General features: G+C 40.4%; 1 protein-coding gene across 1 annotated transcript in view; it reads right to left on the bottom strand.

The window, feature by feature from the left end:
* Positions 1-17,513, bottom strand: part of PPM1L (protein phosphatase, Mg2+/Mn2+ dependent 1L) — a 239,563-nt gene extending 222,050 nt beyond the window's left edge. Inside the window, exon 1 of the mRNA XM_028504523.2 lies at positions 16,891-17,513. Coding sequence (XP_028360324.1) covers positions 16,891-17,289 — 399 coding nt within the window. The 5' untranslated portion in view covers positions 17,290-17,513. The remainder of the gene's footprint in view (positions 1-16,890) is intronic.
* Positions 17,514-22,403: the final 4,890 nt, after the last annotated feature.

Below are 22,403 nucleotides of genomic sequence, written 5' to 3'. Positions count from 1 at the left end.
TCATTAGTGAGTGGATTGGAGCGGAGAGAGACCAGAGACTCAGTGACCAGGTAGGAAGCCACGGTGACAATCCTAGCAGGAAGTAATGAAAGCCTGAATTAGCATGGTGTCATACAACTATAAAGATGAAGACCGAGAAGAGAAGTATCATACAAAGTCTCACCGACTTAAATAAAGAGGGAACAAGCAAAGCTGACATGGTAATTTCAAGAATGAGAGACAGAGGCAATGACGGCACCATGAGAGGAAGAGACACGTCTGGAGGAAAAATGAATCCTAGGGACACAGGAGGCAAATTCTATTTCAGATAGGTAGTTAAGGAGGAAATACCCTAGAAGAAAATATTAAGTCAGCACATAACAATGTGGGCTGTAGATGGGAAGAGGAGCCCTCCACCTATAGAAAGGATGGCGGAATCCTTGGAAGCTGCAAAAATTCTGGTGCAAAGAAACAAAAGGGGACCAGCTCACTATGTACAGTCCTTCTTGAAACCTTCTTTCAAGGATGAAGTGAAATCCTCAAAAAAGTCAACAAAGAAGCAAAAAAATATATAAGTGGTATCACTAAGGCCAAGGAGATGAGTCTCAAGAAGACAGAGGTGGTCAAGAAAGCCAAACCCTACAGAAGAATATAAGAAGAGGAAGGCTGAAAATAAAGCCATCATGCATGGCAATTATGAGACCCCTGGAAACCTTCAAGTAATCAGGTTTGAAAAAGTGTCCAACGGCAAGAGGACATGAGTAGGAAGGAGGAAAGCAGAGGCAGTGTCTGCAATCTACGCTTTCAAAGGCACTTTTCTAAGAGAAGTCTCATTCAGATTTTTAATCTGGAATACAAAAACATGTGGTTTAAGAAAATGAAAGACTCTGATCATACAAACTGTCTTTAGTAGTCACAGGGCCTAATCTTTCTCCCCTGCCTTCCTTGTTTCATCTCATTTCTTCGTTATCTTGTGCAACCTGTCAATACCGCTTATTTCTAGGCTATACTTCTGAGCCTCTCTCCTTTCAGGGAGAGACAGTCATGTCTAATCATGTCTATCCCTTTTACCTCTCTTGCTCTTTTTTTTTACTCACACCATAGAAACAAGATCAAAAGTCAGATTTTACAAGAAAAACCAAAATTTAATAATCATTCCTCTTCCATGTTTTCAAAGAAGGTCATTTTCCAAGAAGCACATAAAAAGATGCTCAACATCATCAGTCATTAGGAAAACACAAACTAAAACCACATTGAGAAAGCACTTCTAGGATGGCTAAAATGCAAAAATACCAGCAAGGATATAAAGCAACTGGAACTCTCATATACCATTGACAGAAATGTAAAATAGCATAACCAATTTGGAAAATAATTCAGTAGTTTTAAAAAAAGAACCAACATACACTACCATAATCTCCAGCCAATCTATTTCTAGGTATTCTCCCAAAAGAAATGAAAGCATATGGCCATACAAAGACTTGTACATGAATGTTCACAGGCAAAAAGTGGAAGAAACTCAAATGTCCAATAACATGTGAATGGATGTTCAAATGTTGGTATAGCCACACAATAAAATACTAAGAAATAGAAATGAATAAACTACTGATGGATGCAGCAACATAGAATTTCAAAATGATTGTGCTGAAGTAGAGGGCATAATCATTTTGAAAAATAGGGAGGACATATAACTTTCCATTTCTATAAAATTTTATAAAATGAAAACTAAATCTATAGCGACAGAAAGCAGATTAATGGTTGCCTAGAGTTATAGGGGGAAATTGAAGGACAGAAGAGAGGTATTACAAAGGGACATGAAGAAACTTTTGAGGGTGATGGATATGTTCATTATCTTGCTGGTGGTGATGGTTTCACAGGTAAATGCAAATCTAATCAAATTATATATATTAAACGTGTAGTCTATTCTGTGCCAATCATATCTCAGTAAAACTTTTTGAAAAGAACCGTTGGGGCAATTGGCAAAATTTGAATAGAGACTGCATACCAAAAAATGCATTGACGTTAAAATTTTTTCAGGGAAGAAAGTGGAAGTCCTAATATCCATAACATAAGGTCAGCATGAAGGCATCACTCCGGTAAAGTGAGAACATCATTTGGGCACTCCCACTATTATTCTATTTTGGGGGAAAAAAATTAGCTGTCCTTTCAAAGAATTCCCTCTTAAGTAATGTTTCCAAAGTAAATGTTCGCCTGGACATTTTCACGTCTAAAACTGTTTACAGTACATAATCCTTTGGGGAGAGACAATCTGCATCTCCGTGTGGCTCCGGGGGCCGCAGCGGGGCCTGTGGCTGCAGTAGGAAGGTGCACAGAGATGCACAGAGCTGCTCTGGACACCGTCTGGATCCCAGTTCTTTCACCAGGGTGATTCCTTCATCAGTAGCCACTCAGATCTCGTAGATGTTAAAAATAAAAGCTTCCTTGCCAAAAATTATTTGCTGCTCAGAGAGTCTCATTCTTAGACAAACCCAGGACCTGACATTTCCCAGAACAGTTTAGGCCTGAAGGTACCATATCAGATGCTCAGGAGGGATGCCTCCAGCAAAGAAGGAAATGTAGGAGTCCCCAACTCGTCTCTCTTCTGAAATCGATGGAATAAAATCCTGCAGGGTCTCAAGCCATATAAGTAAGAAAGAAGTAGCCAGTTGCGACCATGTCTATGTATTTGTGAGGATAAATTACCAGGATGAGTGTCCATCTCTATATTCCCATCTGGTGTCAGAGATATGGCTGGCACTTAGATTAAAAATAAAGTATTCAATGTGGCATTATAATTATCTTTCCAAAATTGACTTTAAAACTATTCAGGACATATTAATTTTACTCCTAACAACCAAAAAAGTGATCACAAAGGATATATGTACTGTGCTGTCTTTAAAAGAAAAAAGTTCCTGCCACCACCTGAAAAACAAAATATTCTTCACTTTCTTATTCTATTTTCTTACAGAGGTACAGTGAAATGGTACCATTCACAAATTTACACAAGCTCATGATTCTCTTTTATATATTTAAAATACTGTAAAACTATATTTTATATTCTGTACTACATATTACTTTGGATATTATACATTTATAACTATATATTACATATCCTTAACAGTAAGATGTGCAAAATCACTGGTTTTTTTTATGGACAGTTTAAAAGATCTTTCAAGGGAAATTTTGGCTCTACATGATTTTGTCTTTGTATACCAATGTAAGAGCTAACCCCACTCAGTATGAACCTCTTCCTTAAGCAGCTGCAAGTTTCCTTGCAAGACAGGTAGTTAAAATTAGAGCAAAGATTTTCTGCAAAGGCAATCCCAGATAAAAAACAAGGACAGCCTTCACCAAAACCAGCTGAAGTACCAGAGGAAGATGGCAACAGACCTCCCACTCCTGGGAGACAAATTCCTATGCGTGTCTCACTAGGTCTGCCACATCCTGCAGAAGCAGTATCCTGTACCTTCAGATAGTGTGCCTATTGTTTAGACCAATGCATTCCTAGGACATTTCACTGGGATGGATAATTTTTTTTCTTTTTTAGAGACAGGGCCTCGCTATGTTGCGCAGGCTGGAATGCAGGGGGTATTCACAGGCGTGATCCCACTAGTGATAAGCGCAGGAGTTTTTGACCCGCTCCGTTCCAGCCTAGGCCGGTTCACCCATCCTTGAGCGACCTGATGTCCACTCCCACCCCCACCACATTGATCCCGAATTTACCGCAGACACCAGATTGGCATAGCGCACTACAGCCCAGAACTCCTGGGCTCAAGCGGCCCTTCTGCCTCAGCCTCCCCAGCAGTTGGGACTACAGTCGTGGGCCACTGCACGGGGCCGATAATTATTTTCTCAAAGAAAAAAAGACAGTGTTTGTTCTTCCCTTCATGTGATCAGTGCCCACAGGTTTTCAGTGTCACATCTACACCAAGTTCTGATCCATTCTTGTGATCCTGCCCTCTCTATATTACCGTACTGTGGCCAGCCTTTCTTCTTTGGCTCTTGACCATTGGTTTTCATCTTTCATTGCGTTAGTAAAGAAACTTTGGCTCCGTTACCCATAAAGTAAAGACATTTCACATTTCCCTCATCCCAAAGTTTTAAATAATCTCAAACACAGGAACATGACAACGCCCACTGTCAAGACTCTTATAAACCAGGGTTCTGTTCCAGTTCATGTATGAGGCAAAAATCAAAAATGAAACGTGTAACTATTTACAAAGTAGAAAACACGATTACATTATTTGTAGACAATGTGATTGCATATCTTTAGACTAAAAAAAAAAAAGAGGAACGATGAATCACCAGAAAAGGTAGTAAAACTAAATGGGAAGTTTAGTCAGTAACCACTTGTAAGGACTGGCAATCATCAGTCAGGAAAACATAATAAAAAGATGCCTTCATTGTAATCAATTTATAGCAGCAGCAGAAAGATGAGTACTTCAGCCTCACACACAGTATTTACTCCAAGTGCATCCACCTGTCCTACAGAAAAATCTGAAGACTTTACTACTCTCTCTGCTCTCTGTAACCCAATGCCAGGCCGTCCCCCTCCAAAATGTACACAAAAATTCTGAGCCTCCCAGGAATCTCTTCTCTTTGGCCTACGGCAGGGTGTCCAAGCTTTTGGTGTCTCTGTGCCACACTGGAAGAAGAAGAGCTATATTGGGCCACACGTTAAATGCACTGTGACACATAATCACACAAAAAAATCTCATAATGTTTTAAGTAAATTTATAATTTTGTGTTGGGCCACATTCATAGCCATCCTGGGCTGCATGTGGCCCCCGGGTCACAGGTTGCACACCCCTGGTAGAGTCAAATATCTTGAAATAATAAAACTTATGATATGTAATAATTAAGGAACAAAAATCCTACTGAATTTTACCAACAAATTCACTGTTTAAAACAGGAAGAGAGTAAAACACAAAGGTATAGCCAACAAAAGAACTACTGTGTTACTTTTACAGTAATCGTAGCATCAACCATGCTGAACACACAGTTATATATTAGAGGAAAAAACCCACCTTGCTGTTTTCCAAGCGCTCAGGCCCCTTCCTGTTGCTAGTTTACACGGAATAGAGAGAAAGCCTGAGTTACAAAACTACCTAATGGTTTCTTAACACTTGCTGGGGCCCTGAAATACCAAATTTACATCTCATCTCCCTGGCAAAGTCTTCCCTAAGCCAATCCAAAAACAAGATGATTTACCCCTTTTTAATAGTCTTCTAAAGCTCATTTTCCCCCAATGTCAGTGTTTATACTTCCATAGCAACATTATCTGATGAGTTCGCTAATGTACAAACAAGAAGTATTCCAGACCACTGTCTCTGAACCCCATCCCACCTTCTTCCTAGCTAAAAAAAACTCTAGTGTGTTCACCTTCCTAGGCTGGCATGACCTCCAGAGGAGGCTGGGCTCCTCGCCAAACCTAAGGCAACTATGCTGGGTCAGAGTTCATCAGGATGATAGTATTCCCATGGCCAAGTCATTGGTTTAGGCATGGACACATTTCTGGCCTAGGAGACATGAGAGTTAGTTTCTAATAAGGTTTTCTCAGGCTGTAAGAATACAGTTTCTTTCTCATATCTCTGGATGTAGTTATGTAAAGACTTGAAATCATTAAGCAGCTAAATTCACCAGACTTGGAAACAGCTACTTGCAGGCTTTTTTTTTAATGTTAGATAATAAATGTAATCAGTGTTTAAGCTGCTTCCACTTGGGTTTTCTGTTACTTCCAAAGACTTCCAATTAATACACCATCTAGGTGTCTAACTAGAATTTATTCCACCTATCTGTAAAACTGGAAGAGATTTCCTTTATTACCTAACTACCTCTATTCTGTCTTTGGTAGAAATTACCTTATATCATTTTTTTTTTGAGATGAGGGCTTCTCTCATAAGTTGATATACTGATTTTATATGGGGGAGGGGGAGGGAGGAAACTTTTGATTACTGGAATCTTACTGATTTACAAATGGCAACAAGCTAATCCTAATATATGTCTGTTGAGGCCAAATTAAGAGGAATAAGCTTAAACCGAAGGTATCTAGTTGTCATATAAAGATGAATTTCCTGAAAGAAAGGATTACAGAAAAAAATATTCTCCAGGGATAATGTAGAATCTCCTTGATGATAGTCTTTAAAAATAGATGATTCATGTAGCTATGAAGCCTTAGGTACCATATGACAATTGAAGATTCCTGTCAGGCCTATCTAAAGAGAAAATTTATCTTTCTTCTAAACAGAAATTTAGAAAAATATCTAAATGTTAAAATAAAAGATAAGTAAAAACTTCTTAATCCCAAACTCTAGGACAGTCATATTTATCATATACTTGTAAAAATCAGTCATTATAGTAAATTCATCTCATTATTCTTGGGAGGAAAAAGACAAACAGTATGACCAAAATTCTATGTCTTAATTTCCATAGAATCTCAACAGTGTCAGTACAAACTTCTTTGGCCAGAAAATGTCCAGTGACTAACTGAAAGCTAATTTATTTAATTAAAAACAGAAATGAAAGTACATACTAGATTTTTTTTAAATGGCATATACTTATCAGAATAGAATGGTTTCTTCCCTATGGCAATTCTATAACTGAAAGAATATAATTTTTAAGGAAAGTTTTTTAGATTTTGTTTATTTTATTTTTAGACAGAGAGGAAGGGAGGGAGAGGTAGAGAAACATCAGTGGGGGGGGGGTTACCTCTGGCAACCCCCACTGGGGACCTGGCCCACAGCCCAGGCATGTGCTCTAGACTGGAAATCGAACAGGTGATCCTTTGGTTCACAGGCCAGTGCTCAGTCCACTGAGCCACACCTGCCAGGGGCTAAAAGAATAATTTTTAAAGTAGTTTTACATTAAAAACTCTACTGTCCAAGAGCAGTGCTGAATATGGACTGCCTTATTAAAGACAAAATTCAAAATATTTAAGATTTATTACTATAGGGCATTAAATCCCCACTCACATTTATAATGACCAAAAGCTGGAATATTACTGTGGAAAAGCAAATGCAAATAGTGTTCACCTCTCCAGGGAAGTCATAAGGTTTTCTGACATGATGTGCAATGGATAACTGGTCTTTTGGTTTATCAACTAAGACATAGATTATCTGTCAGCTGCTCACACAGGAGCAGAACAAGGAGCATAACAGTGATGGATGGTACGATCAAGAATGTGAGTCTCAAAAAGAAAGCCGAAGGCTATGGAATGGTTTGCTTTTGTACCAATTAGAGAAAGGTGCCCTTTCCCAGTGATTATAGACCCAGCGATGCCTAGCTTGGGGAGCAGACAGTTCTTCTCTACACGTTAGAAAACGGTGTCTCACTATCCAGCTCTCATTGTACAATGTACCTTTCACACAACTGTAGGCAGTGGCCTCAGGCTTACCTTCAAGAACTCCACGCCCTGTAATGGACAGAAACTCCTTTGTCTTCAAGGCATGAAGAAAGTAAGTCTCATCCTTAACAAACTCAACTACCAAAGCTCTCCTAGGAAAGTTTCCTAGAGTTTTCACTCTAGGAAAGTTTGGAGGCAGCCAAGGTTCATTATATTGGGGTCTATTCTTATCAAATAGTGAAAGGGAAAATCTCCAGAGAGATCTCATAATCAAATTTATAGATTTGTGTTTCAGATGTAAAATATTATACCTTCATTCTTTAAGCAGTTTTACACAGCACAGATTTCAACTTTATTGAAAGGATATCAATTTATCAGTCTGCATGATTTTTCTCTACATGAAAATTTACTTAAAATGCTCTGTACTTTTCAAGGGAGGACCTATAACTCTAAAAGAAAGCTATAACAGTTACTATAGTGCTATTAAGTATTTCTAAATGATGGCTTTCTTTGTTTATTTAAACTTTGCTTTTGAATATTTATATTAAAAACAGATTATAACCAACCATCACCAAAGCTCGGGCTTGACTTAAGATTGGCCAAGAGAATAATCTATTAAGCAGCCTCTAGAATGGAAACACAAGACTAGCATCTGCTCAAACTAAACATACCAATTCTGGTATTATAAACAAGTGAAAAATAATATTTTGCTGTTGAAAATTAATAATCATTTTTAGTATTAAGACATCATTTGGTCTTCTAAAACCAAAACAAAACAGTGCTTCATTATAAAGAGAAGTTATGCAAACATGTACTAACCCCTATAAACTTTTCCTAAAGTCAAGCCTTTGTTATTATGAAGTAAAATAAAACACAAATTATTATTGTTTATTGCAAATGGCTATGTTAATGCCACTGTCACTTCTATGCAAGCCTTTCATGAGCCAAAATGTTGAAGATGCTCTTAGTGGAATGGAGATTCTGTCAGGAAAGAAGTGGCTCGAATGTGAGTCACCACCTGCTTTGACTTCTGACCCTATTTTTTTCTAAGTGCAGGACTCTCTTAGGTAATTATAAGACCTACCTTCCAAGGTTTCTAGCATACAGTTTTTAAGAACACCCACATGTCACAGGGACACAATCATCAGAGTCGAACGAGAAACTCCAAGTGCTACTGAGCAACACAAGAAGACCAGGCTGTATTCATATTTACCAACACTATGTGCATGTTATTGCCCAAATTATGAGATGTGTAAAGTTTCACTCAGAAACTCTTATCACAGACTTTGCAGAGAGATAGCTCTAAGGCTGATCTCAGTTTCAAACCCTAGTTTCACCACTGATGAGCTGTTAGAGACCTTGGGTAAACTACTAACTTCTCAGTGCCTTAATTTCTGCATTTATACAACAGGGATAATTTAAAGAACCACATCAAAAACTGTTACATTAACTAAAATTCAATAATATATATGAAGTAGTTTAAATACTGCCTGGCATATTGTACCTATTCAGTAAATGTCAGCCATCATCATCATCATTATTATTATTACCAATAATGGTGGTTTACTTCTCCTCTGATCAAGAAATCCCACTTCTGGAAATCACAAAAGTAGAAGCACAAAAATACTTATTACATTGCTTCTCGGCCTTTTGACTATGATCAAGTGTAAAAATACTTAATACAATGTTATTTACAATGGTGAAAAGTTAGAAGAACCTAAATGTATACCAATAAGGAAGCATTTAGCAACTTATAAAATATCCATTCAGTAACATATTATTCTATCACTAAAAATACATTAGAAATATAATAAAGAACTATGAAGCAAAATGGCATTGTGTTTATAGGATTGTACAGAGTGAAAAAGGCCAAGATTTAAAATTACATGTACATCATTATAACAATGTAAAATTATATTTAAAATGCATATAAAAAAAGGTGAGCAAGTAACCAAAATCATAACAGAAGATATGACAGGATAATGAGATTTAAAACAATTTTTATTTTTTTATCTATCATATTACTTTTATCATTTTAAATTTTATTTTAAAATATTTTCAACTTGTTCCAGATTTATTCTAGTTATTATTCACTAACTAGAATTATTAAAATAGTAATAAAAGTTAAACTACAAAAATATATTACTTAAGTAGATAAACATCAAAACAGAAATTCAGAATAAAATGCTTCAAATATTAACACTCAATATAAAAATATTACTGTTTTAAAAAACTGAGTCCCTAATTAATTATGTGCCTATATTTAAATTGGATAGAGCCTAGGGACCACTTAGATCTGAGACTGAATGACATACATATTTTTTACTTTAAAATAAGTGTCAGGGAAATAAAATCATTTAAGAGAAATGAAGGTGTACTGATTTTTAGCCTTGGAAAAACTATATATTGTAACAATACCTAAACTTTCCTGGTAACAAAGTAATATAGTAATAAATGTCTTTCCTTCGGATAGTCAGATAATGTATACAATGTATATTTTTATTGCTTTAAAATGTGTCAGTTTAGATAAGGTATAACAGACATAGTGTTTCACAAATTGGGGAATCAAATGGTCAAGGAACATTTTATTCATCCCGGAAAATGTCTAAATAAAAGGGAGAAAGGAAACAAACTTATACCCAAACTCACGATTGTCTGAAGTTCCTCTTCCATCCAACTGCCCTCATTCATTTTGATGGTGCCACCGTGGCAGCAGTCTCACCCCATAAGAGATGTCTCACTCATCCTCCCCCTTGCTTTCAGAATGGCCCACACCCCTGAGTTGTATCTTTCCTGGTTTGGGCCAGGCTTCCCAATATACCTCTCCCCCTTTCTATCTTGGTCATGCACATCAATCCTCTCTACAGGTTAGAAGAACAGGATTACTGAATCATGGGTCTTACGCCATTCCTCTGCTCAAAAGTATCCAATGGTTCTCCAGTATCTACAGCACAAGCTCAGGCCCCTCAGCACGGTTCTCAATATTTGTGCTGACAGCAGTTCCTGCATCATCTTCCAGTCCTCACCTATGTGCACTGTCAACTCCAGGCCAAGGGTCCTCAGCTGGGCCCAGCACTCTGGTATAGCTTATCATTGTAACTATGTCAAAGTTTGTGACTAATAATGGCTCAAGTACCAAAATTTTTAAATTATTTACTGTTTAAACTAAGCTAAAAAAGAATTCACGTTTATTCCTACAACATGTTCTCATTTACCTGCATTAGAAATGGGGTGAAGCTTCTGCAAGAGCACTGGGAACGGCCTGTAACTCTGGGTTCCCCGTGGAGACGTGTTACACATGAAATCTTACCTGTCATGTGAGTCATGGTGGAAAGCTGTTCCAAACCAGGGCTCCTCAAGCAGTGGCATCACTAGAGGTACCTCCCACCTGTGCAGGGAGCAAGGAGCCTGCCTTGCTTCAAATTATGGCCAACAACTGAGTTTTAAAAGCCATCTTTCTGCTCATAAAACAGAAGGATGGTGAGGGTGGCAAGAGGAGGGTGACAGAGGGACTCGAGGCAACCACAGTCTAGAAGAATCTTTCCAGAGTCAATCTATTCCATCAAGATGGAGACAGCTTCTAGTAAGCTGGAGGCCAAGAATTTCATTGTATGGATTTTCCACTACCGTGCTGATATGAAGTTTCTTTTTTAAATGATATACTTACCTTAAAAAATAGTCTATCTAGAAAATAATATTAAGTATATCAAAACACAGAGATTACTCATCAAACCTGGAAAAACATAATGAATGGACTTCTAAAATGACAGTTGGGTAGAGCCTGCTCAAAACCAGTGGTGCTGCCTGCCTTTCTCCCAACTGTACCTGCATTTTACTCCCTCTGTACTATTTTCACGCTTTTCTTCCACCTGTAATGTCATCTTTTCATCCTCCCTCTACCCAATCTCTGTCTGTTGAAATGTTAGGACATAATCAAATGTCAGTTCCCCTCAAAACTATGCAAGGCACCCCAAGCCCCCTGAATCAGGCCATTGTCCTCTTGTGAGTGGTCCAACTGAGTCTGGTAGCTCTGCTGTTTTTAAAAAGCTCATCTCTCCAACTAGATGGAATGCTCCTGGAGAGCAGAGAATGCACTGATTCATCTTTGGGTATCACAGAGAACACAACATTGTTTCCCACCTGTAGCAGAGTACACAGAAAATGTTGGCTTCACTGAACTGAATTCCTAAACAATCTGTTCAGAAGATGTACCAAGGTCAGCAGCCAGAACCCTACATTCACCTACAAAGGAAGTTCTTAAGCACGGGACAGGGTGAATTATTAAGGGAGAGGCATCCCCCCCCTCTTGTCAGAAGTGTTAATGTGCCATTTTAAACCAAAATAATGTGAATTTTCTCTTAAACCATAAAGCATTTGTCCATACTAAATCCATAGGACTCTTATACATCAGTAATATGGGAGCCCAACATTTACTAGCAACAGCTGTGATGTCTGTAAAGCAGATCATTCATCGTGCCATTCATAATTTATGTATTCAGAACCATATCTTATTTCAGAAAGGATCCAGTGAAACTTATACAAATACATATACCAGAGCAAGATAAAATGGCATATGTAAGATGAGAAAGACAGAAATGGGACCAAGGAAAACTGAATGTAGGAAAGATAAGCTGTCCTGGGAGTAAAATTCAGGTCCCAAATTAATGTTCTCTGTAACATTCTGCACATTTGCTAGTGATAGGCCAGAGTCTGGGTTCTAACACTTCTAGCAGCCAACATTTGTTGGCTAAACACAAAATGATCCAATCAGTTACATGATTCAGCATCCTTAAGATAAAAACAAAAAGCTATTAGAGAACTATCTCTCCCTTGGTTCTCATAAAGAGAATGTAGAACCTAACAAGAAAGTCCTGAACAATATCCTTGCATTTGATTTGTCAGAGAGCTTTAGAAGACCATCCCTCATGACAACCTTCACAAGCAAATGAGAGCACACGAGTCAATGCATGCAAATGGCAGAGAGGAAGGTGCCCATGCCAAGGGGTCCCAGCACACAGCTCCCTGCAGGTCTAAGTTTATCGGAAACAGATTTTATTCTATCTCGATGAACCTAAAATCCAGAGGCATCCACTTATCTTTGAAATTATAAACAAAATTTGATGCACATGACCCTTTTTCTGGGGGATACGTCTGTAGTTTCACCACATCCTCAAAGAGAAGCATGACTCAAGAAACGTTAGGAACCACTGATCTAAAGAACTAGACTACACAGATCCTTCAGGCAACCCTTCATAAGCAATTTCTCTTCTGAGCTTCTGAGAAGTGCCGCACCTCTAGACTATAGCCCCTGACAAGGCATCTGAAGTACAGCTTCTCTCTGATGTGAAGTATGGAACTCTAAGCTTAACCACTGGCCACATTGTTTCTCAGCTGTGTAATGCAATAATATATGAGCTTTTATAGAGTAACGCCTGTAAACATATGGAATACATACAATCTGCTCTTTTAGATAGGTTGCAGCCATGAACAGTAACAATGTTGCTTCAAAGAATTGGTGATATTTCTTTAAATAATATAAAAAGTAAAAACAAAACAAAAACCCACCTTTGCCTGTGGATAAAAAATATAGGTAAGCATAAAAATTTTTCATAGATAAATATATGTTTTAATTTTTAAAATAAATGTTCCACATCAGTTGATACAATCTGAGCTTTTCTTTTTGCCTCTTTGTTGTTTTAATCTTTTGTTATACAGCAAAACAAGCGCTGCCATAGCTTTCTACACGCACGCACGGATGTGTGCGCGCAGAGTTAACCAACTACCCATAGTATTGGAGTTAGAATGTCTCAAGATCCCAAGGGCATCAGATGAGAAAGCTGGCCTTCAGGCCATCAAGATAAGGCTCTTTAAGCTCTCATCCATCTAGAAGTCACTGCCATCCAGAGTCTGGTCTTTGGCATAACAAGGCCAGGGACGTCTTTGTCAAAAACACAGTTAAACAGACTCAAAAGAACTAACTCACGTGAACCCAACTCATAAGAGGTCGATGTACAAATCAGAACGCCAATTTATTCATTAATCATAGTGAATGTTCTTTTTCACGAATCAGAAAATTTGCACCTGAAGCCCAGGTGCTGCTTTCCCAATGCTAAGATATCTGGAATCCTGATTAAATAGTCAGTTCACCAAAAGTTAACATATAGGGAGATAGAGTTTGGGGGCTAGCTAATGAATTATATATATCCAACATATACAGTGATCGACGTTGTGGCTTTCACATGTATAGCCTCTTCTCACTTGGAATGTTGTTGCCCTAACACTGCAGACTTACTGGTCTCTAAGCTTCCTTCTTCCACATCCTTCTCTCCTTTGGTGTTCCTCTAGATAGGGTATAATGCAATTGATGAGGGTACAGCTTATATGCACTATCATTCTTTTTCAGATTAAAAACTCTCAGATAAAGTTGCTGAAACAACTTGTCCACAGTCACAGCTAATATAAGGCTGAGCAGGGATTCAAAACTAGATGTCAAGCCAAAGCCTGGGCTCTTAACCTTGCAGTAAATGATGCCTTGTATCTTACCTGGACCTCCCACCTCCAAGCCTGATTTAAACGCCCCTCCTCAGTGTTTCCATATCACCCTAAGCATAGCATGACTGTAGTTTTTGGCATACAGGTCTATCTCTGGCACTACACTGAAACGTTCTGAGGATGAAAGTCAGGTCTCATTCACCTACTTAGTATCCCAAGTGTGCTATCTGCCTTTCTGAGTAAATATACAAACTAATTTGTGTGGTGGTTCAATATAAAAATCACCAAACTGAATGCCTTAAACTAGCCATGTGGCCTTAGGAAGATCACAACTTCTCCAGCCATCTACAAATATCTCATCTAAAAATGGAATGAAATGAACACACAAGTTGGCTTAGGTCCCTTCTGAATCTAAAAAGTACTACCATTGGAGATGGGCCCTGTTTTTTTTTTTATAGACTATCTTATTAGTTCAAATTATTAGAAGTAAAATTAAACTCCCCAGTTGTCTTCTGTAGCACTCCACAGACAGGAAACACACAAATAATAGAGTTCAGAAAAAGCTACCTCTTGTCTGCAAGAAGATAACTATTGTCTATTCCAAAATCAAACAGTGGCACCCCCCTCTGGCGAATGTTAAAGGAGCTAAACAACACAAAAGACATTTACACGGTGGGATTTTCTTTGAATGAAAGAAAATGCAAAAGAGAAATTATCTATTATTTAAATTATAAATAGCTCCTTTTTATAACTCCTTATTTTGCCCCAAAACAATGCCAAAATGATAAACTGGCCACATACAGTAGGAAATTACAGATAAAACAATCTTTTTAAGAGGGTTGAGAATATTATTTTACAAACAGCAGGCTTTTTAACGTAAGGCACAATAGAAAGCATTTCATAGTTTTGCTAACAATAATCATCTCTATTATTTCAAAATTTAATGAAAAGCCCTGTGCATGTAAAATACTGCTGGCTAAATAAAAGCATTTATCAAGACACACACAGAGGGAAGACAAAGTAAAGAGACACAGGGAGAAGACTGTCATCTACAAGCCAAAATTAAAATTAAAAAATAATTAAATAATTAAAAGCATTTGTCCAATCATTTTTCTGGATGGTACATTTACTAGAAGACAGTACTGGAAATTTTTCAACCTAAAATCTGTTTGGGTCTGCAAGTTTCAGGTTTTAAAATATCAACTTAAATGCAAATTTACACATGCAGAATAAAACATGACAATACAGCACACCAGACAAGCATAAGCCAAACTTTCACAACATTAACATTACATCCAGACCTCTAAGTCAAAAACAAAGCTGTGCTTTCTAAGATCAGGAGCAGAATATCATCTGCCAACAACTTTAACATTAAAATTTATAATAAATATAAGCTTTATAAATGAGTTATAAAGTGTAGAACATAAAATGAAGATACGAGCACTCTGATTCATAGCAAGAAAACAAATCAGTCATTTTACTGGCAACGATGTCATTCAGGTACGTTTTTACCCAAGTACATAGCATCTCTTCCCGCAATTAACTTCACATCTTTCACCTACCCTGTGACCAAGGGGAAAGGAACCCACACTACACAGGAAGTTACAAATTTACAACCAGTGAGAAACCTTCACTTTGAAAGGCAGAACATAGAAAGGGTTAGAGTGAATGGGAAACAGCAAAAACTGATTTCAGTTCTACCAAATAGATTTTCCAACTAAGTTTGTCATTCCTGGCAAAGTTGGTTCTACAAGGCAGGTTAGATACAGTATCTTGAAAAGATCAGCAGAGGAGTAGGTGAAGTGGCTTTGTATCAAAGAAAGAAGGCAAATAACTAATTGAAAGCTTTCTTAATATTCACCCAAAACAAATGCCAAAAAACAAGCAAAAATGAAAAAGAATGACAACCCCTACAGCCCACCCAGAGACCAGAAGGGCCAAGAAGAGAGTTGGGGGAAAGTTGGATGGGACCATGGATTGTGAGGGCAGGGGGAATGATGGAGGGATGGCGAAGGAGGCAGGGAAGATGTAAGACATTATGCTGCCAAAAAAAAAAAAAAGTATGCAACAATGCAATTCTGTTATAAACTGCCAAATTGAGAAAGATGGGGTAGCTGGCTCGATGCTCTTTGGAGCCACATTTGCCACTCACTTCTCCTGGGTCGATGCCCAAGGACCAAAGCCAATCCTCCCTGGACCTCCAGGAAATCTGAGCCCCAGCGCGCAATCAGGGTGCCGCAGAAATGAGGGAGATGGACCTCAACCAGCCCTCTAACCTCATCACGTGAACCCCAAAAGACAGATTTGAGAAGCCGGGAAACCTCTGCACCCCACTCCAGCCAGGGCGCAGGGGGTGATCTGGGAATCACAGCCTCTGCGGGCATCGCCACCTCTGCAAAGGCCAGAGGCATCTCAGGTCCCGAGAGGCGATCCTGCTAAATGCAGGCGGCCAGAGAGGCGCTGCTGTCAACTGGCCCGATTGAGCTTGTAAAGTTAATGGAGTTGGCAAGAAGCGCGGGGCTGGTCCCCCAGATTCCTCCTTAGGGCGAAGGCGATGGGAAGGAGTCACAGCTTCCTTCATCTTCTCTGTGCTCTCTCTCACTAACTCAGTTCTGCATTTTGTACCTCTTTTCCCTAATGAGAATCAAAGATATTTTTTGCCTTCTTTGTGCCTACCCGGGTCTCAAACCCTAGAACAGGAGCGCTGAGGTCCCGGGCCAAAGTTCAGCGTAGAAACCATTAACCCTCCCCGCAAAACTAGCACAGTCATTTGCTGGGTTCAGGCCTTGAGAAACATCGTAAATGATGAAGCACGAAATAAACTGTGGATGATCCTCCCTTCCCCAAAACGGACCCTCAGTCCCAAGAAGTCTGGATCCAGCAGTGTTTTTAGCCGGGCGGGCAACTTGGAACTAGTGCGTTTGCCCAGCCCCGCACCAGGTCAACACCACGCCCCTCGCACTCTAGTCCTACCACCTCCACACACCCCCACCCCGCCCCCGACACAAACGTCCTGTGGGCACACAAAGACTCACACACACACACACACACACACACACACACACACACACAAATCCTACCTCGCCTCCGTGTCCGTCGAAGATACCGAAGATGGACGGGTGCGTCTTGTTAGCTAGGTCCGTAAGAACTTCGAATCGGTCCTCCATGTGGTCTCTGCGGCCCTGGATGGAATACACGGCCACGTTGTGGCTCTTGAACTCCCAGGTCTTGGAAAACTCGGCCTCCAGGACGTCGAGGCCCCCGAGCCGATCATTCTGCATGATCTCGGCGACCTTGCCCTTCACCATCTTCACAGCGTCCCGGCTAGACTTGACGATGGTCTTCACCTCGTCGGTGTGGAAGAAGTAACTCCACAGCGCCAAGCTGATACACAACAGGAAGAGCGTCTCGGGTCTCAGCAAGAAGTAGCGCATGATGCGACCCAGCAGAGACAGCAAAGTCATTGTATCCTCTATCATTTATTATCGCTAGAGCCCCAACCACCAGCAGCTACGCGCGCCCCGAAGGCTTCTCGGGTCCCGGAGCACTGCGGGGACAGTCCGCGGGAAGGGAGGCGGAGCAGCAGCTGAGGGTGGGGGAAGGAGGATCGCTGAGCCGGGCGGGAGACGGTTGAGCACGCTGCTCCGATCCGGCACGACGAACAGTGGCAGTTTTCCTTTTGTCTCCCGGCCTCCGCGACCCCGAGGCCCGCGCCCTGCGCACCGGTGCCTGTGCCCGCCACCCGCGCCGCCTCCCCTCCCTCGCTCCCCTTTGTGAGGCGGCGGCGGCCGAGACCGCGGCGGTGGCAGCAGCAGCCGCTGGTGACCGGGCTGGGCGAGAGGAATCAAGTTAAAGTTGTGCCGGGCGGGTCTGCCACGGTGGGCAGGAGAGTTCGGGGACGCTGGAGCCCGCGCGGCCCCTTCGTGGGTGCCCCCTCTCTGCTCCGGGGTGCGATCGCCAGGTGAGGAGGCGCGGGGCTCGAGAGCTCCGCGGGATGCAGGTCCCCGCGGTCGCCGCCGCAGCAGGGGAGCGCAGAGCCGGCCGAGTGCTCCTATTCCTTCAGACACCCCGGGGGGGCCCAAGAGAATAAAGTTTTGCGGGAGCCTGAACAGAGGCGGAGGTACTCGGAGCCCAGCGACGCAGCAGGATCGGCTCTGAGCCGCAGGCAGCCGGCCCGGCTCTGCCTGTCTCTCCCCAAGCACCTCCCTGCTCCGCTCGGCTCCGCTCGGCTCGGCTCGCGCGCTCACTCTTAGCCTCCCAGCTCAATCTCGCCCCGCCCCCCACGCGCTCGCCCCGCCCCGGGACTCGGGCTGCTTGGTGCCGGCCCAGCTGTCAAAGGCTGGGGACACTCAGTGGCGGCTGGCGGGCTTGCAACCCAGGGCGGTCCAGGCGAACGGAGGGGGAAGAAAGGGGGCGCGTCCGTTGCCTAGCTAGAGTGGGTGGCTGTTCCTCCCTCCAGTGCGGGCTCCCAGAACAATGTAATGCTGATCCTGGTTGAGGGAACGTTGGTTTCCCGGGAGCCACTGCTGCAGGCTGGAAAGCAGAGAGCCGCACGTGAGCGTCCCCCCTCCGGCAGACGGCACAATAGTGCGGTCCTCACCTCGCCCGGCATAAGGCAAGCGAGAAGGGACCCATTTCTCCCGGCTCGCAAAGCGGGGCTGAGGGTGTCGGACCTTTGGTGGTGTGTGACTGAGGCCTGCCCGTATCCCCCCCGAGAAACGGAGAGGACCCTGCAGCCTTCTCCAGACGAGAAAAGACCCTCCCGAGAACGCAGGAGGTGAAGACTCGGAGTCTGGCTAGGAAATGCGTCCCGATGATAATCGTGGGAGCAGCGAGAGTACGCTGGCCTCTCCCGGAGCCGCCGGCGTCCCGAGGCCGGGAGACTTAGCTGCGAAGGCCTCCCTAATCACAACCCTTCCACGGAGAGACACCTAATAAAGCCCCGGGGCGCCCATGGCCCTGCCACGGGGCGAGGGCTCTGACTCTGCTGTTCGGGATCTGCTGCTGATGCCTTTGAAGCTCTGAACTAGCGGCCTCCCACCACTTCCTGAGTCTTCGCAGAAGGTGCAGCGGGAGCCGGAGTCTCAATAAGCAGAAGTGAACGGCCGCGGAGAACGGAAGCCATCAGGATAACTTGTTGAAATAGGGGCGAGTGTCAGTGGCCTCGAAGATGTTGGGGAAAGAAGAGAACAATGTGCAAATCAGCTTAGAATCCGAAAACAAGTGAGCTTTAAAGCTCACTCTAAAGATTCACTCTCATTACCCCTGTCCAGAAAGAAGAGTGCTGATCTGTGGCTTCCCGTCCACTAGACTGGCGAGTACAGGCTGCCCAAGCACGCCTGCCGTGGTGTGATCCCGACTACGTTTTAAAAACGTAGTTTTTCCTTTCAGTAAAGGAAATACACCAAAATGTTCGTGATAACTAACTACAGTAGTAAATTATATGTGGTTTTCATTTTCTGCTTTGGGCTTTTGTCTATTTTCTACAACCTTTTCAAAGTTTTTACAAAAGACATAGATTGCCATCATAATCAGAAAAAAAAACACTTTGACATTTAAATGGCATATACAATATGATCTCAATTACATCAACATGCATAGAAAAACAGGAAGAAAATATGAAGAACTGTTAACAAAAGTATGCTACTTTTGACAACAAAGACAGATCTGCTTTGCACTTTTCGGTATTTTGCACCTGATAAATAGAGAAACAGTTTAGAAGTAAATTAGGTCGTTCTTTCCAAAACTCATAAGCCATGACGTTCAAAAATTAGGTATTGGGCTCAAAAGCCTTTAGGAACTATAAAGCAAACGTAATGCATTAGTGTTATTATGAAGGTGAGTTTACAATGTTTCTTACTATAATATAGCAAATGGCTTTTGGGTGTATTATTAGCCTCTCTGTACGTGAATTTTTTTGTCTCTGGCAAAAACAACTTGCAGATAACCTGATCGAGATTCCAGAACTACAAGTCCAACTAGGCCCTGGAACAGAAGTGTAATGCCAAACCTAGAGACCCAGTCAGCCTGTCCACAATATTATTGTGTTGATGATAGCAGCAGCTACTCATGAGAGGCGTGATTTCCATTTCCAAAAACCCTATATAAAAAAGAGAAAAGAGCTTACTGGTCTCTGGAGATTAAATAGGAAAAGGAGGGCTTGACTTGGTTAATAAATCTAGATATCCTAAGGATTCTGTGGAGACATTCCTTGATATTTACATCTAAGTAGTTCATTTGTATGAAAATCAATAGAATGATTTTCTAGCAGAACCTGCAGGCATTTGCTTATTTCTATTAAGAAGTTCATGTAGTTTACATAGTAATTTTAATGACCTAAATAAGTTTTTGTATAGTTTACAGTGAATTTTAATATATTTGAGAAATAAAAAAGACCTTACCCTAATGACAAACTAACATTTGCATATTCCTTGATATTATAAAGGCTTTTCATGTATATCACCTTATTTCCATTCTCATGATAAGCCTATGAGGAGCATATAGGAGCTATTGTCTCTGTTTATAAATATGAGGACATTAAGGCACAAAGATGTTAAATGAATATCACAGTTCAGCAAATAAGTTGGGAACTCAAGCTCAGTTCTGACCACCAATTCAGTACTCTAACATCCATCCATTGATGGCTAGCTGATACTGAGATGATCATTTTTTCTACTTCTCTAGTACTAACTTTTCAGCAGATTTCTGTTATAGAAATCTCAAAAAGGAATACAAGAGATTCTTATTCCACAATTCCGACTTTAGCCTTCGGGACAAGCGCTATGTGTATTTATCTCACCCATTGAGAATATTTGTGATGCAGAAGACAAGTGCAAGTTAACTGTCCTTCATCTCTACATAAAAGCCTAAAAGATTTGTTGCTAAAGTAAAATAGTATCTGAATTTCACAAGGAAGAAAAGAGTACTGTAGAATGTACATTATGTAAATACTTTACCATTACAAGTGATGTAGTAATGAACAGAGAGCTAATTGCAATCCTAGGTTTTCATGAGATACAATAATAGTTACCAGGTAATTAACCATTTTCAATTATGCAAATAACTCACACCAGCCTTGCAAGTATATAAAGAACATAAAATAGAGCTTTTAAAAATCTCAGAAGAAACTTTCAGAATTGTAGCTCTTAGGTTTAAGAAATCTTTAAACAGTTTGATAACAAATCTATTTCCAAGTATAATGTTTTCCCATGATGTCCTCGTTTCTTTTTTTGGTTTTTCCACTTTTTATAAAGTTGTAAAAATCAAATGTAAAGTGACTTATCAGCTGCAACTCTTGATGAATGTAATAAAAATCACCTGAAATAAATTTTAAATAAGACATTTACGCATATAGAAATTCTCTGCACATTTTTTAATTTCCCAATTATCAGTTTAATTTATATTCTTAAATAATTCCTGCCATCTGCATATACATATGTACAGAGTATTGAGTATGACTCTCTTACAAATATTCCATATATATCTATATACCTTGTATGCATATATCCTTTAAAATTATAGCATAAAAGACTGAATCAAAGTATTTTTAGGAAGCACGACAACCCTAAGTACTACACTCATGAACCTGCTACCCAACCTAAAAACTGGGCTGTGACCAATCTTTGTACCAGCCTAGGAATTCTTCTGCCATCCCACCTCCCTGCCTATACTCTGCAGGTAGCTCTATCCTGAATTCTACGTTCTACCTTTCTCTGCCTGAAAAAGCACTATTATCATGTGTGTACATTATTAGGTTTTTGGTTGGCAAAAAACTTCATTTGTTTTTTTTCTGTAAGATGGCTCTAGTAGCACTTAGTTGTCTTTAACTTTATTTGAAACAATTTTGTTAGATTGTATTGAGATGGCTGTCATATCAGCATGCATTTTTTTAAAAAAAATCAAAATTGTTGAATTTTTGTACATCATGTTAACATTGAAGACAGAAGAAAATACACAACATTTTCAGCATATTATGCTTTATTATTTCAAGAAAGGTAAACACCCAACTGAGATGCAAAAAAAAAGATTTGTGCAGTGTACGGAGATGACAATGTAACTGATCAAACGTGAACATGTCAAAAGTGGTTTGTGAAGTTGTGCTGGAGATTCTTACTGGACAATGCTTCAAGGTCAAACAGACCAGTTGAAGTTAATAGCAATAAAATCAACACATTAATTGAGAACAGTCAATGTTACACCATGCAGAAGATAGCCAACATAATGAAAATATCCAAGTCAATAAAGTTATTGGCAAAAATAAAAACTGTGTCTTTTATTTTAGGGAAAAAAACTAAATGGACTTTTTTGATCAACCCAGTATTTTTTTGTTTTGCTTGGTTGTGAGCTTTATAAAAAGGATGTCTTACTGCACATAGTTCTCTGCTACTTGTTTTTTCACTCAATGTTACAATAAGTGAAATGTTTCTAGATCCTTCCATATTGTTACATATAATCCAATCCTTTTCACTGCTATATAATATTCCACTGTATCACCAATCCATATGTGTTTATCTTCCTTGTATGGACAGTTATACCAATTTTCACTATTATGATCAATGATTTAGTGAATTATTTTTGTTCTATCTCTTGGGGC

The sequence above is a fragment of the Phyllostomus discolor genome, chromosome 2, assembly GCF_004126475.2.
Source record: "Phyllostomus discolor isolate MPI-MPIP mPhyDis1 chromosome 2, mPhyDis1.pri.v3, whole genome shotgun sequence".
Taxonomy (NCBI): domain Eukaryota; kingdom Metazoa; phylum Chordata; class Mammalia; order Chiroptera; family Phyllostomidae; genus Phyllostomus; species Phyllostomus discolor.
Note: the sequence above shows the minus strand (reverse complement) of the source record. Positions and strands in the feature narration are given on the sequence as shown.